Here is a 16,845-nt window from a genome sequence, read left to right on the forward strand (position 1 = left end):
AAAAGAGAAGCCAACCATTGCCCCTTGACATTCAATGGCATAACTGTCACTGAATCCCCCCCACTATCAACATCCTGGGGATTACCATTGATCTGAAACTGAACTGGACTAGCCATATTAATACTGTGGCTACCAGGGCAGGTCAGAGTCTAGGAATCTTAGGGCAAGTAACCTGAGCCCCCAAAGCCTGTCCACTATCAACAAATCAGGAGTGTAATGGAATACGCTCCACTTGCCTGGATGAGTGCAGCCCCAACCACACTCAAGAAGCTCAACAGCACCCAGGACAAAGCAGCCCACGTGATTGCTCCCCCTGCCACTAACATTCAAACCCTCCACCACCATCGAACGGTGGCAGCCGTGTGTACCATCTGCAATATGCACTGGAGGAATTCACCAAGGTTCCTTAGTCAGAACCTTCCAAACCCACCACCACTACCATCTAGAAGGACAAGAGCTGCAGGTACCTGGGAACGCCATCACCTGGAGGATCCCCTCCAAGTCACTCACCACCCTGACTTGGAAATATATCGGCGTTCCTTCAGTGTCGCTGGGTCAAAACCCTGGAACTCCCCTCCCCCTAACAGCACTGTGGGTGTACCTGCATCTCAGAGACAGCAGCGGTTCAAGAAGGCAGCTCACCACCACCTTCTGAAAGGAAACTAGGGATCAGCAATAAATGCTGGCCTAACCAGCGTGCCCTAAACAAAATGGACTGTGTAGGCAGACTGGCATTTTCTGTACAGACCCAAAAATGTTTTGTGCATAATATGAATGGCTGCTCTGTCAGAATGGTTGGCAATTGACAATCCGAGGTGACAAAGCGGCAATTAAGCCCCCTCTGATGAAAATGAAAAAATGAAAATGAAAATTGCTTATTGTCACGAGTAGGCTTCAATGAAGTTACTGTGAAAAGCCCCTAGTCGCCACATTCCGGCGCCTGCCCGGGAAGGCTGGTACGGGAATCGAACCGTGCTGCTGGCCTGCTTGGTCTGCTGTAAAAGCCAGCATTTAGCCGAGTGAGCTAAACCAGCCCCATTCGAGCTCTTGTTCGAGCTCTTTATTTACCAAATGTAAATTGGTGCTTACTTAGTAAATCCCCATGCAAGCAGATAAAAATGGAGATATTGTTCTCGGGGTTTCAGGGTCCTGGCAAGTTTAGACAGACTATCATAGAATTTACAGTGCAGAAGGAGGCCATTCGGGCCATCGAGTCTGCACCGGTTCTTGGAAAGAGCACCCTACCCAAGGTCAACACCTCCACCTTGTCCCCATAACCCAGTAACCCCATGCAACACGAAGGGCAATTTTGGACACTAAGGGCAATTCATCATGGCCAATCCACCTAACCATTCTGTGTTTCGTTTTGAAATTTATGACCAGCCTCACTTGTTGATCGTCAGAGAATGTCTGTCCCACTGAAAGCCTAAATTAGCAGCGACTCAAATCATTGTGAGGGATATTTCCGAGAGGAAGGGTGTGGCGCTATTGCTACGGCCCCCTGAGTCTTAATAGTTCTCCTCCCAGGGTGGCTCTGACATTTAGCCCAGCAGCGCGAGCAACAGTTTTCATTTGTGCTGGCACCCACCCAGACTTGTCCGGTTACAGAGAACCAGGGAGAAAACATCCCAATGTTAAATTTGCTTTATCACAGCTGCCATTTTGAATTCGAGGTGACTTTGATTGGAGTTGAGCAATGTCTTACTAGCTCCATAAATGTAGAAGGAAGGTGGAAAAATTGACCTTGTTGCTGTTAATGCACCAAAATTCCTACTAAATATACTTTTTTTTTAATTGCCCTATTTATTGCTCTGCAGACCCATGCAGACATGAGGAGAAAATACATAATAGGACAACACAAGGCATACAATGTAACTACATAAGCACCGGCATCGGATGAAGCATACAGGGTGTAATGTTAATGAGGTCAGTCCATAAGAGGGTCATTCTGGAGTCTGGTAACAGCGGGGAAGAAGCTGCTTTTGAATCTGTTGGTGTGTGTTCTCAGACATTTGTATCTCCTGCCCAATGGAAGAAGTTGGAAGAGTGAGTAAGCTGGGTGGGAAGGGTCTTTGATTATGCTGCCCGCTTTCCCCAGGCAGCGGGAGGTGTTGACAGTCAACGGATGGGAGGCAGTTTTGCGTGATGGACGGGGTGGTGTTCACGACTGTGTTGCACCAGGCCTCCCACATGGAGTACCATTGGCTGAATTAAATCCTTCTTTCAGGATCCTGTTGATGACAGCCTATTTTGTGCACAAGAGAAAATTATATGACACTTGGCAACACTTTTGCATTGCTCCAGTTTACTGACTAATTGACATTTAGTTTATGCAGTTAATCACAAATGAGATGTCATAAAATCAAAATCAAGTGGGGAGATCAGATATAAAATGTTTACTCTTTTCCACCTGCAACGACCTCGAGCTTCTATGGGTTGAATGACATGGTTTGACACTACCTCGAGTGAATTCTCACCCTTGTTTTTAGACACCCCTTCCTGGCCTTGGATCACTGTGATCTCCTCGAGCCTTTTAACTTTGCCAGACATCTGCGCTCTTCCAATTCTGGCACATACCAATTTGAATTTTAACCATTTGCTGAATTGGTGTCTGTGCCTTCAGTTGCCTGGAGCCTGAGACCCCTCTCTGCCCACCAGACCCACTCAACAGATTCAGCCCTCTGTCTGTCTCTCTCTCCCTTTAAAGCTAACTTTTCGCCCCGCCCTGACATCATCATACGTGGCCAGGGGTCAAATTCTGTTTTACATAGAATTTACAGTGCAGAAGGAGGCCAGTTGGCCCATTGAGTCTGCACCGGCTCTTGGAAACAGCAGGCCACACCTCCACCTCATACCCGTAACACAGCAACCCCTTTGGACACTGAGGGCAATTTAGCGTAGCCAATGCACCTAATTTGCACATCTTTGGACTGTGGGAGGAAACCGGAGCTCCCGGAGGAAACTCACGCAGACACGGGGAGAACGTGCAGGCTCCGCACAGACAGTCACCCAAGCCGGGAATAGAACCTGGGACCCTGGAGCTGTGAGGCGACAGTGCTAACCACTGTGCTACTGTGCTGCCCATGTTAATTTATTCATGTTAAGTACTTTGGAATGTTTTATTTTGTTAAAGTTGCTATATAAATGCAGTATGTTCTCATTTGTTGTCTTGGCCTTTCCCGGTTTGGCTTGTTCTAATGCTCTTGAGGGGGTCGAGTGATGATGAGGAATGGCAACGGGCCAGAATCCTCACAAAACATTCAGTACCACAGGTCGAATTGTCTACGCAACTGAGAGACCAGGTTCATATCCAACTCAGTGAAATAAAAGCAGAAAATGCTGGAAGATATCCAGCAGATTAGGCGGCATCCGTGTGGGGAGGGAACAGAGGTCACGTTTAAGCATTGCTGACCCTTCTGTCTCTCTCCACAGCTACTGCCTGACCTGTGGAGTGCCGCTCCAGCACTTTCTGTCAGTTTTCCAGCACGCGCGATGTTTTGTGTGGTTGACTTTTAAAGCCCTCAGGTCAGCGAGGCCTGGGCAATGAACAATGTGCTTAGCCGTGTCACTCAGCCTCTATGGAACTATTCAGAAAGAATTGGTAAACAGAAGTCTTTGGATAATAATCCCCTGCCCTTCCTTTGCCAAGCAACTTAATTTCTTTTGACAGGGTGTGATTTGTGCATTTTAAGCATGGACTACATATTTGCTTAACATTTAGCTGTTTGTCTTTATGGTGCTTCATGACCAGAACTTTTACAAGAGATTAAGAAAGGGAGCTGCACCTTTTATGTGTTCAAACTGTAAGCACTTGTGATAAAGCGGAACCAAAGTTCGGCACTTGCTTCTCAGTTTGTTCCCAAAGTTTCACAGTAACAATCGCGTTTTGTTCAAGGGACAGTTTGCAGCCCAAAGGCTGAATTACGGTGCGACTTAGGGTGGAGAATTCACTTATAAGCCAAGTAACCAAGTTAAAGCATGGAAAAATGTGACGGTCATGTGGTGGTGAAAAGTTCAGCCAGGGTATTAAAAGAAGAGTAATATTTGAAATAATTGGGGGATAGTTTTGGAATTATGGTAGGAACTGAAATAAAATAAGCTTAATGGAGAAATTTGACATTCCACAGACACAAAGGTAGTTTTCCAGGCCAGTGAGGGTGTTCAACAATGATTACTTAGAGCACCTTAAAAGGTATAACTTTTTCGAGGTTTTTTTAGAGTAGACTAATAGTTTAAATCACAAGTGTTCATCAATTCATTTCTATTTGATTGCAGCCTGGGGGCGGGGGGGGGGGGGGGGGGGGGGGGGGGGGGGGGGGGGGGCTTCCACAAGCACCCTATGGGAGGTGCTGAATCAGTCACCATGGACAAAACTCTCCCCTACCCGGCGGGGCGGGGGGGTCCAGGCGTAGCGGAGTGGCACCAACCACTTGGGCATCGGGCCGCCGCAAAGGTGCGGAATTCAACAAAACCGGCACCAGCGGCCTTTGATGACCGCCGCTGGGGCTGGCCAAAAGGCCTTCGCCGGTTCGCGCATGCACCAGTGATGACGTCAGCGGCTGCCGCTGACTCCACCACGGCTGCCGCTGACTCCCACCACCGGCGCATGCGCGCTGGGGGATTCTCTTCCGCCTCCACCATGGCGGAGGCAGTGGCGGAGAGAAAGAGTGCCCCCACAGCACTGGCCCCGCCCGCCGATCGGTGGGCCCCAATCGCAGGCCTGGCCACCGTGGGGGCGCCCCCGGGGTCCGATTGCCCCGCACCCCGCCAGGACCCCAGGGGCCCGATCCCGCCGCCACCAGAGGTGGTTCAAACCTCGGCGGCGGGAGAGGTCTCCCAGCGGCGGGACAGCGGGACAGGGGCCTCGCCGATCGGAGTGGGGTGATTCCCGCCCCCGCCAATTCCCGGGTGGCAGAGAATTTCTGCCATGGCGGGGCGGGATTTTCAGCAACCCCAGGCGATTCTCCGACCCTGGATGGGGTCGGAGAATTTCGCCCCATTTTGTCAATTTCACTGTCATTACTGCTGGAAAATCTGAGCCTTTGTTTTACTCATTTTGATTTAGAAAGTCTCAGTGGCAGAGTTATATATTATTATTTAATATGTAAGGCGACACGGTAGCACAATGGTTAGCACTGTTGCTTCACGGTGCCAGGGTCCCAGGTTCGATTCCCGGCTTGGGTCACTGTCTGTGTGGAGTCTGTTCTCCCCGTATCTGCGTGGGTTTCCTCCGGGTGCTCCGGTTTCCCCTCTCAAGTCCCGAAAGACGTGCTGCTGTTGGGCATTCTGAATTCTCCCTCTGTGTACCCGAACAGGTGCTGGAATGTGGCGACTAGGGGCTTTTCACAGTAACTTCATTGCAGTGTTAATGGCAGCCTATTTGTGAAAATAAAGATGATTATTATTATTATCTTGAATGTGATTACATCAGTCCCACACTGCAAGTCCTGACGTACATATCGATTTCATCATGTCGGGTAAGATACAGTCGCCATAGTCCAGGTGACCATAGGCTGCTTTCCCCTTTGAGGGGAAGAGCTGACTGGTGGTGATTTAACCTGAGGGTCACCACACCTCAGGCAAAAGGCTAGGCTGAGAAGGCGGAGCCTTCATGAATAACCTCAGCCGGTATGGGTATTGAACCCAAGCTGCTGGCCTCACTCTGCATCACGAACCTGCTGCCAGCCCGCTGAGCTAAACTGGCCCCCGTCATGCAAGTACTCCAGTGGGGACCTGACCTATGGTGAAGAAAAGGGCTCATGCAGAGACTACTTCAGCACCTGCATAATTCCTTGTTCTGTTAGCTGAGGAACCATTCCAAGTTCCGCAACGACACATTCCAACAATTGCGACACTGGAATTTTGTCCCCGGTTTCAAATCAAGATAACCCATCCAATGGGTGGCTTGGACTTTTGGACTACCTGGTTGAACTGCCCAATAAACCGACACCGAATCTAGCAGCAGAGGATGAGGCCATTCAGCCTATCTCGCCAGCGACGGCTCTTTGAAAGCGCAATCAAATTCGTCCCACTTTCCTGAGCATTCCCCAAATCCCTGCCATTTCTTTCCTTTTTCAAGGCATTTATACAGTTTCTGGCTGAGCGGTCCTGTTGAATCTGTTCCACTGCTCAGGCAAAGCATTCCAGATCCTAGCATCGGAAGACAATCTCGTATTGTCAGTCCTTTGGTTCTTCAGAACTTCATCGCAGAGCTGCAGACAATCAGGAGTTTGGTTGTAGGTGTAAACAGGACAAAAAGCGGACTATTTACATTAATTCCACCATTGAAATCACAATCACAGCTCCGAAGGAGGTCGTTAGCCCGACCGTGTCATCACCAGGTTCACGAAGGAGCAATTCGCATTGTGCCATTCACCAGCCTTCTCCCCTTAACCACGCACATTCTTCCACTTCAGAGTGTAATCCAACTCCCTCTTGAATGCCTCGATTGAACCTGCCTCCACCACACTCTTGGGCAGCGCATTTCAGATCGTACCCACTTGCTGTGTGAAAAATATTCCCCTTGTGTGTCTCCATTGCTTCTTTTGCCAGTCACCATCAACCTGCGCCCTTGCATTGTGAATCCTTTTCGCAGTGGCAACGGTTTTCCCCTATCCACTCTGTCCAGACTCCAGCACCTCTGTCAAACCTCCTCTCAACCTTCTCTTCTCCAGCTTCAAAACCAGTCTGTATAAATTCCCAGCATGTACTCTAAATTGCTCAGTTCTCTGAGCCCAAACGATAACAGAAGGAAGACCTGCGTTTATCTCGCACTGCACGTCCCAAACCTCCGTTTACCGGTTTGCCTGAAAGACAGGACCTCTGACAATGCAGACTTCCCTCATAGCCGCAATGGAACATCAGCCTTGATATTTGTCCTCCGCCCCAACCTGTAGCTCAAGAGTGAGCTACGGCTGACATAGTTTGAACTTGTATCGTGGTCAGAGCTATACGATTCTCCCCTTAGTGAATCCTATCCTGGCATGTTCCAATTACACCAGCAACATATTAAAATTACTTAAACTGTAACAGCACCGAAAACTTTGATTTTCAAAAGCCTCAACTTTGATGGTCTACAGTCATAGATCTACGCAGAACGGAAAGCAGGCCAGTCAACCCACTGTGTCGCTGCTAGCTCTTTGGAAGCCCTACCCAAATAGCCAGCTTGTTTTTAATCACATGAAATAAATGGGCTGGTAAAAGCATGTTCTTTATAATGCTTGATGAAAATCCATTAGAATGCTTTCATTATTATTAAGCGTCAAAATTGGTGTTTGGCAATAAAGCTTTTACAATTCACAGCCGAGCGCTCAATAATAGAGGAAATTATGTTTTTTTAATGAAAATCCAAAGGAAAGGTTTTTAAGTTTAAAGTGAGATCATCTCGGCTAATTGTTCAAGTAGGGGACGCAGGCAAGCCCAGTGTCAGCTGAATAGAACGGAAAGCAGAGAATGGTAACATTGTTGCAATCTCAAGAGCAGCTCACAGTCTGGAAATGCTACTACGAGTAACTCAACTTCTGATTGCCCAAAGCCTGTCCACCATCAACACGGCACAAGTCCAAAGAGCATTATGGATGATTACAGCTGCAACAACACAAGACGCCCGACGCCATCAAAGGCAAAGCTTGTTTGATTGGCGTTCCATCCACCACCTTAAACACTCGCTGTCTCCATCACTGATGCATAGTGGCAAGAGTGTGTACCACCTTTAAGTTGCATTACAGCAACTTGCCAAGGCTTCTTTGACAACACCTTCCAAACCCACAATGTCTACCACCCAGAAGGACAAAGGGGCGGCAGATGCATGGGAACGCCACCACCTGGTAGGTTCCTTCCAAATCTCACACCATCCTGGCTAGAACTATATCACTGAGTCATGATCCTTGAACACCCCTCCTAACACCACTGTAGGTGTCCCTACACCACATGGACTGAGGCAATTCATGGCCACCCGCTATAAGACAACCAGGGACGAACACCAATGCCCACCTTGCAGAGGTGCTCACACTCCAGAAAGAATAAAACATTGCAATATACTGAATGGAAATGGGCACTTGAAGAACTGCAACAGAAAATTTGGTTATCAGAAAAAAATCCAGACTTCTGTCTACCCCGTCAAGGTGATGTTATAGATTCTAAGGCAATAGTTAGTGTTTACCAGGCCATTATCTGCCCCTTAACTAACGTGGCCTTTTTTACCGCAAAATGCCGCAAGGCCACAACTGGGCCTTGGCCTGCTGACGTGGTGGCAGCGTGTGCTACCACTGAGCCAATGCTGTCACTTAAACACAGGGGGAATGGTTTGTGTCACTGTGACTCCTCCTTCCTGCAATGTTTTAATTTCCAGTTGGTGTTGTGTTTGACAGGGCAGCTCCAGTACAGGTGTGTGAACGGGATGCTGATACAGCAGCAAGCAGCAAAGGACTGCTCCAAGGGGCAGAGGAGCCTGTGACAGCTGACGAAGGTATGGCATTATCATCTTCAGCCACTCCAAGCGCAAATGAAGCATTGTCATCTTTGAAGAGGCAGTGCAGCTTCATTGACAGGAGGGCCACTCAGATTGGTTATCTGTCACGCTGCAGCCTCAACAAGACGCCCGTCTGCTTTTGGGAAGGTCCCATCAACATTCCCCCAATTAGCGCATGAATGCGTGGTTAGCACTGCTGCCTCACAACGCCAGGGACCCGGGTTCAGTTCTGGCCTTGGGTGATTGTGTGGAGTCTGCGCGATCTCCCTGTGGCTGCATGGGTTTCCTCCGGCAGTCCAAAGATGTGCAGGTTAGGTGGATTGGCCATGCTAAATTGCCCCTTAGTGTCCAGGGATGTACAGGTTAGGTTACAGTGTGAGGGGGAGTGGGTGGGGGGGGGGGGGGGGGGGGGGGGGGGGGGGCCTAGGGCGGGTGTTTTTTTCAGAGGATCGGTGCAGACTCGATGGGAAGAATGGCCCCCTTCTGCATTGTAGGAGTTATATATATGATTATACATGACACCTGACATGTATTTTATATTTAATGTTCATTTGTCAGTGTTGCCTTCAGTAATTTACTGGTTGCAGGAGCTCTCCGGTTTATTGTTAAACTGGGTATTTCTGGGTTAATATGGACAATTGCAGTGACCAGAGCAGAGGATGATTATTGTGTTTCTATTGAAACATTTTGAACACAGTTAAAAGTTGTCTGCACTATATGATCCAACACTCATTTTAAATGGGTCTATGTCTCTCCCAAAGATTCTTTGTATCAAAGGTTTTTCCAATGACCGATTTACCCACAATGCACAGAGAAAGTTTAGTTTCGCACTGAGCGATGCCCAGAAATGGTTCACTGTCCCTCGCCATGCACAATTATGCATTGCAGGGATCACAAGGGATTCAGTCGCGAATCACGCTATTGGGCCGCCATTTTGAGCAGGTGGCCTGTTGGTGACGTCCAGCGGCCGGCCTCCCTACCCCTCACAACAGATAGGGGCATCCTTTCCCGCCCTCACCATGGGAATTGTTTTGTCACCCCTCCTCCCAGAGATTCCCATCAAAGACCCCCATCGGACCCCCTCAATAGAGACCCCCCAATAACAGGGAACCTTCCATAACAGGGAACTCCCACATCAGAGAACACCCACCCATATCAAAGAACTCACCCCCCCCCATATCAGAGAACATCAGCCATATAAGAGAACCCCCCCCCCCCACATCAGAGAACCCCTCGCATAGCAGAGAACTCCCATAACAGAGATACCCCTATTGCCCCCCCCCCCCCCATCTGCAGCAGAGAACCGCCATAATCATTAATCCTTGCCTGGAACTAACGAGCAGTCCAGGTAGAATCAGTGAAAAAAAATCATTGCTTTTTCACTCACCTGCGCCTTACACCCGCTGCCTCAGACAGATGTCTTGAAAGCAGCAACTGTAATTGAGTAGAAAGCCAAAACCACATCCAAAGCTTTAAATCCCCTCAGATCCTTTGATCTGCAAGACTTCTATCCACTTCAAAGAGTAATAGCTTTTAGTAGCCTGTAATTGACAGCCCTCATACAGCCAGATATCTGGATTGTTCATCTCTCTTCACGCGTGAATGCAACTCAGGTAGCATGCTTTGAACCTAACCAAAATGTTTATAAACTACAATTGACAGGTCATCACCACATCAAAAGCAGTTAAATGCTTTCTGTAAAAAGAGGAAGTGAACAAACTTTGCTCCTAGATCTTAATTATACATACTGGAACTTGCAGTCTGAGCTGTGTGGTGCCTGGAACTGTACTTCAAGAGGAAGAATAATCAGATATGTTCCATACATCAGACCACTGTATGGTGATTAAGTGATGTTTCAAAATGAAAGGTGGGTAGGTGAAAGGATTGATTAGAATGTGTTTATCTCCTGTTTCAGATGATCACAGAAGATGCAGTGCAGGGACTGCAACTGATGATGCCTCAGGATATTCGTGGAAAAGTCCTACATGGCCAGAGCTGAGAGAAGGTCTGTCAGAGCATTTGCACTTTGGTCAGCTCCTTCCTGAGAGCATCCCACGGAAATATGTCTATGAACATAGAGACTTCCTCATGTGCCAATGTAACCTTCAGGCTGCAGAATACAGGCCAGTTACAGCCACCCCCAAGATGGACCTTCAGAGCTTTGCATCGACCCATAACCACGGCTACTACAATGTGACGATAGTTGGTACGTACAGGTACACAAAGAAAAGGAATGAAGTGTACATTGACTGCACGATAATATTGTACATAATAATAATCGCATATTGTCACAAGTAGTCTTCAATTAAGTTACTGTGAAAAGGCCCTAGTCGCCACATTCCGGCACCTGTCCGGGGAGGCCGTTACGGGAATTGAACCCGCGCTGCTAGCCTTGTTCTGCGTTACAAGTCAGCTATTTAGCCCACTGTGCTAAACCAGCATCTTGAAGATGGTCATGAAGATGGTCCTCAGCGTTTCATTTGAACTGACTGTTTTCGTCTGGTGTCAAGGTTGGTTCAGTGGACAGCACTGTTATCTCTGAGTCAGATAGTTGTGGGTCCAGGGGACCGGAAGCTGGCACCATCAATACAGCACTGAGGGTATGCTGCCCTGTCAGAGGTGATGTCTTTCAGAAGAGATGGTACACCAAGCTCCCGTTTACCTTCAAGTGAATGTTATGCTGGAATCCATTATGAAGGATGCGATGACAGGGCACTTAGAAAACATCAGTGGGATTAGACAAAGTCAACATGGATTTAAAGAAGACAAATCACGTTTGACAAACCGACTGGAGTTGATTGAGGAAATAACTGGTAGCATAAGGGTGAACCGGTGGGTGTGGTGTATTCGGATTTTCAGAAAGCTTTTGATGCAGTTCCACAGAACAGGTTGGTGGGCAAACCTAAAGCGCAGCGGAGGTTCAGCAGACTGATTTCTGGGATGGCAGGATTACCGTAAGAGGAGAGATTGTGTTGGACTGGGCCTATGTTCACTGGAATTTAAAAGAATAAGAGGTGATCTAATTGAAACGTATAAAATTCTGACAGGGCTGGGCAGACTGGATGCAGGGATGTTGCTTTCTTTGCCTGGAAGGTTCTAGAATAAGGAGTCACCATCTCAGGATAGGGAACGGTCATTTTGGATTAAGATGAGGAGAAAGTTCCTCCCTCAGAGTCTGGTGAACCTGTGGAATTCTCTACCACAGAAAGCTGTGGAGACCACGTCACTGAATATATTGAAGAAGGAAATAGATAGATTTCTAAATTCTAAAGGTGTCAAAGGGGTATGGGGAGAACGCTGGAGTATGGTGTTGAGATAGAGAGTCGGCCATGAATTGCAGAGAAGACTCAGACGGCCGAATGGTCTACTGCTCCTAATAGGTTTTTATCTTAATGATCCTGTTTGGAAGAAGAGAACAGGCGTCGTCCCCAGTGTCCTGGCTAATATTTACAACTAAAGCACTGTCTTAAAAAGGACAGTTGATTATGTACTATATAAATTACTTTTCTAATGCATTTATAATCTGCAGTAAATTTTTCTTGGAATGTTATAGCGATCAAGTCACTGATCATTTTGTTTCTAGTCTATAAATCATAAAGGTGATTGTGATGTTCGGTTGATGTCACATTTATGAAATTAGATCAAATAGACAAAGACGTTGTTGGTAAATGCAGCTATGTTAGCACCAGAGTCGAAGCCGAATTTGGCAACTCAGATTTGTCTTGTGTTCCTCACGTACGTAAAGGTGTTGGGAAAAGAGAGGGAAAGTGACAGACACCGAAACAGGAGGGGGTGGGATGGTGGGTGGAGGGGATAGGAAATGGGTTGAGAGGGTGAAAAGCTATCTCCGAGGAAGGTTTTGAAGTGTTGGACTGCCAGCTGGGTAGTATCACTTTGAAGGCAATTGAGACAGTGAGTTTCAGGAAGGAGTCTAGTAGCTGAAGGACAGACAAGGGTGATGGCGTTGGGGACAAGGAGGTTCAGAGGATCAAAGAACAGTTCAGGAATGAAGGGCGAGAGATCACTGATAGGGTGAAGCAAAACAAGGGTTTGGAAACTAGGACAAAGATATTAATCAAATTGAAGCAGCATTGAGCTTCAGTTAAAATAATGACAATTCCAAGTGATTTAACACACTTTACTCAGTAACAATAGTGCGGTTAAACCTATTTTGATTTACATCAAGCCCACAGCGCAGGATGAACCCATTCCACCGATTTGGTTTAACTCTAGTGTTTGTGTTTCATCCTTGCCTTCACCTTATACCAACAGCGTATGCTTTTGTTTGTTTTTCCCTCCTTCTGCCCATTGATCTGCCCTTTAAATACGCCCATGTTACTCACCACAGCTACTTCTATGTGGTGGTGAGTTGCACATTTGAACCACTCTCTTTGGGTGAAACATTTTGGCCATTGGTATTCAATTTTTAGTCTCTCTCACAAGTGGAAATATTTTCTCTATCTTTGCCCAATTGAAGACTTTTTAAAATGGAAGCTGGAAACATCAAAAATTTAGATCAAAGAAAGAAGCCATTTCACCCAGCGTGTCTGCATCGTACCCACTACTCGGTCATTCCTTAGCCTGGTCTTTTCTAGCCAAACGAGTCCTAGCCCATTTTCTGATAGTTATAACCCCTCAGTTCTGATGCTTTATTCTTGAAGGTGCAGGTACCGCCATTTATGGTGTGAAGACTCATCTCAAGCAGCAACACATGTTTCGATCTTTAGATTACATTTACAGATATTTCAGAAGCTGGGAGTAGCTACAACTGTTTTGCTTTATGCAGCGGGGACAGTGACAAAAGCTAGCCAGTTAAGACGTTAAACCTGGACCCAGGTTTGTTAAAGATTCCCCACCCTCTGAAGATGCGCAGGAGGAGTCATCCCCAGCGTCCCAGCCAGCTTTTACCCCTTCACCAACATCTCTGAAACAGGCTGTGGAGCTTTCAGAAGTGCATTTTGTAAGAGTCCTTTCTGTTTATTCTCTTGTTTCCCCTTTCTTTCATTTTTTCCGTTACATTTTTGATCCATGGATGATTAATGGACACCTGACTTTGAGCCAAGCAGTCTGTATCTTTAATTCAAAGGGGAAGAATCCGGAAGGCTGTGCTGTTTAAACAGAAGCTGCAGACTGGCCAGCATCAATGACAGAGAGATGGATCGGGACTCGGTTTGATTGATTCGCTGGTGGCCAATGGATTGGCTCAAAAGGCTGTGCTCTGCCCGGTAACAGGTGGTGATTGTATCCTATTCCACTGGGGTGCTTTCCAAAGTCCCACTGTTTGAGTTTTGGTTTCAGTTTCGATTCTGGCAGCACGGTGAAAGAAAGATCCAGCTAACTCTTTCCAGAAGTATCCAGCTAACTCTCTCCGGAAAGATCCAGCTAACTCTCTCCGGAAAGATCCAGCTAACTCTCTCCGGAAAGATCCAGCTAACTCTCTCCGGAAAGATCCAGCTAACTCTCTCTGGAAAGATCCAGCTAACTCTCTCCGGAAAGATCCAGCTAACTCTCTCCGGAAAGATCCAGCTAACTCTCTCCGGAAAGATCCAGCTAACCCTCTCAGGAAAGATCCAGCTACCTTTCTCCAGAAAGCCACTGGAAGGACAGCCTCTCTCTCTGGAAAGCCTCTGGGTCCCTGAAAGCAAGCCACAAACTGAAAGCAAAGTTTGAACAGAAAAAAGGTGCCATCCAGGAACAGTTGAGAGTACTGCATTTTTAAACTACAGAGTACCTGAATGAATGAATCTACAAGGAAGATCATTACAGACGGAAAACCAAAGAGTTTAATCTGCCAGTTTGCTGTGAAGAAGTGTGTGCTAAACCATCCTGTGGAACAAAGACTCTGCCCACACTTATCATATTCACCCTTTTCCACCCTCTGTGTTTGGCTACCACGTGTGTGTGTGTGTGTGTGTGCGTAAATAGAGGGTGGGGCTAGCTAAGAAGGTATTAGGTATTAACTTGTCGTTAGCCAGGTGAATTTACTACATATTTCATGAAAATATTTGTTATAAATAAACAGTAATCGTGTTTACATTTACAAACCTGGTGACTGTAATTATTGGGCAGCCGAGGGCCAAAGACGTTGGGTATTTTAATAAGAATTATTGGTTTATTCACTTGTGTGGTGACTTTGGGGCACGTGGGGCTAGGATTCACCGCGCACTAGCCCAGGGTGGTGTAACAATCTGTACAGCCAGTCTGCCCTCAGGCACTAAAAAGAGGAGACCCCATCTCTGCATCAGCTGTTCACATGCCAATCATGTTCCTCCGACACCACAGAGGAACATCAAATCACACTTTGTGCATTTAATTGAGAGAGGAAAAACTGAGCTTGTAATCCAACGATATGCCCAGAATGAGTTGCCTTCTCTGCTAATATGGCAAAGAGATAAATTTCAAACAGTTTATGAATTCATGCAGAAGAATTTGATGGTATAATCTCCGGGCTTTGTGCTGAAATGGCCATTTTCTAGATGGTGCTTATACCTATTCAGTTTATCCGATGTCTTCAATAGTAGATGCCGGGGTTTGTGGCCAACAGACTGATATGTCAGAATATTACGGACTAGACAAATCATCGGATATTTCTCTGTAGTAATTGAAGAATTATTGTTCCTATGCAGGTATCAATCACCAGGTAGCGATTGACGTTGTGTTCCTACCGGCCGGGATGTGTCATGAGAGTCACCGCATGTTGGGTTTATCAGTGGACATTCATGATAACACACTCGCCTCCATTATGGCTCGTGGTTATGTTTGTGACGAACAGGCTACCGATAATAATCAGCAAACACTGCCGTCTTCCTCTCCAGGTAACAACTATGTCCTCAACCAGATCTCAGTAGGGTAGAAAGCTCAGTGTAACTTAATCAGTTGACACACGTCCTGAAGCACTGATGTGCAACACTTCAACCGGATGCATTGAAGTGTTCTTTAGTTGTCAGCCATGGGTCAGTGTTAGCATTCTTTCCTTGGGTCAGAAAGCTATGGATTGATGCTTATTTCAGAACCGTTAGCACAAAATCCAGGCTGACGAGCCAGGGCGATGCTGCACAGAGGTGCCATCGTTTGAAGAAGATTTGAAACCAGGTCCCACGGATAAACTGGCAACCTGGCAGTGGCCATGCCATCCTGGCAGTGCCACCTTGGGCACCCTGTTCAGAGAGAGACCACCTGGACCTGCGATTGCCTGGGAACCGCCCCACCAAATGTCATTACGCATGGTCCACGTTTGTGGAAATCAGTGTTAAACGATGCCATGACGAGGTTTCCCAGGCACAGGCATTTGATCCTTTACCATGGGAGACTCCGCCGCAGATATATTCAAGTGAGGATAACTGCTCACTTGAATATGCAAATCTGGATCCGCCTAGTGACTGGGAGATACAGATTGCGACGTCTCTTAAGACCTCATTAAATCTTGCGAGGCGTAGAGAGTGTCGTAAATCTTTTCGCAGGCCTCGTTGCGTCTCCTAATCGGACGCGACGATGCCGCACGATCACGCCCTGCATTGCAGGTCACCAAAACACGCTGTGATTTTTTAAAAATTCTCCTCGTGTTGCTTCTGGTTAGTTTGCCAATTATCTTAAATCTGTGTCCTCGCCCACCAGTGGAAACTGACTTTTCTTTATTTGCTCACCTCGTTCTGAACATGCCTCCTTTCGCACGTAAATTGTTGTGGGGAAGATTTTGTCATTTACATCCCGTGTTCAGGGCTTGCTTGTTATTTTGGGCGGGCGTATGGATCAACTTTACGAAACACGTAACAACCCTTTGTGTCGCTTCCTTGCAGGTCAGATCGTAAAGACGGCCGCTGACCTGGACTGTGTGCACGTCATCTGTGTCCTAGATGTGTGCCATCACGGTGGGAACACGTCTGAAGTCATTTTAAACAAAATATACAAAGCGACAGAATGAAGTCGGCCCACACCATTTCAAGGACTGCATTTCAGCAATATCCTTTTTCCATTATAGATTCTAGATCTGTCTTTCCTTCTCCAGTAACCACCCTAGAGTCACTGCATCAAGTTGAATGCTTTCTGGTAAATATTTGCGAAAATCTTATATTTTATATACATTTTCAGCGCTCGGTTTGTACATATTCAAACTCTCTGTCTCTCAAATAAATCTATGGATTAAATCTGGTCTCCTCTAATGAACAAAGGCTATTGAGAGTTTTGAGCTGCACCTTCTCACTGCAGTGAAATGTGTTCTGTCTTTGCACGAGCAAGCAGTATGGCTTCTGGCAGTTATAATCAAGCGCTTGCTGTAAATTAGCGCAGTCTCCTCTTAACGATTCATACCTTCTTGTTTTGTGGTACCTCTCTGGCGAACTGATTGGGAAAACTAAAAATTAAAGCCTTATAACACA

General features: G+C 46.8%; 1 protein-coding gene across 2 annotated transcripts in view; it reads left to right on the forward strand.

The window, feature by feature from the left end:
- Nucleotides 1-16,629, forward strand: part of radx (RPA1 related single stranded DNA binding protein) — a 59,349-nt gene extending 42,720 nt beyond the window's left edge. For both annotated transcript variants that reach the window (XM_038775704.1, XM_038775705.1), the window contains exons 14-17: nucleotides 8,370-8,467; nucleotides 10,386-10,676; nucleotides 15,097-15,285; nucleotides 16,267-16,629. In XM_038775704.1, the coding sequence (XP_038631632.1) occupies nucleotides 8,370-8,467; nucleotides 10,386-10,676; nucleotides 15,097-15,285; nucleotides 16,267-16,391 (703 nt within the window). In that variant the 3' untranslated portion in view covers nucleotides 16,392-16,629. The remainder of the gene's footprint in view (nucleotides 1-8,369; nucleotides 8,468-10,385; nucleotides 10,677-15,096; nucleotides 15,286-16,266) is intronic.
- The last annotated feature ends 216 nt before the right edge of the window (nucleotides 16,630-16,845 follow it).

This window comes from Scyliorhinus canicula, chromosome 17 (genome assembly GCF_902713615.1).
Source record: "Scyliorhinus canicula chromosome 17, sScyCan1.1, whole genome shotgun sequence".
Taxonomy (NCBI): Eukaryota; Metazoa; Chordata; class Chondrichthyes; order Carcharhiniformes; family Scyliorhinidae; genus Scyliorhinus; species Scyliorhinus canicula.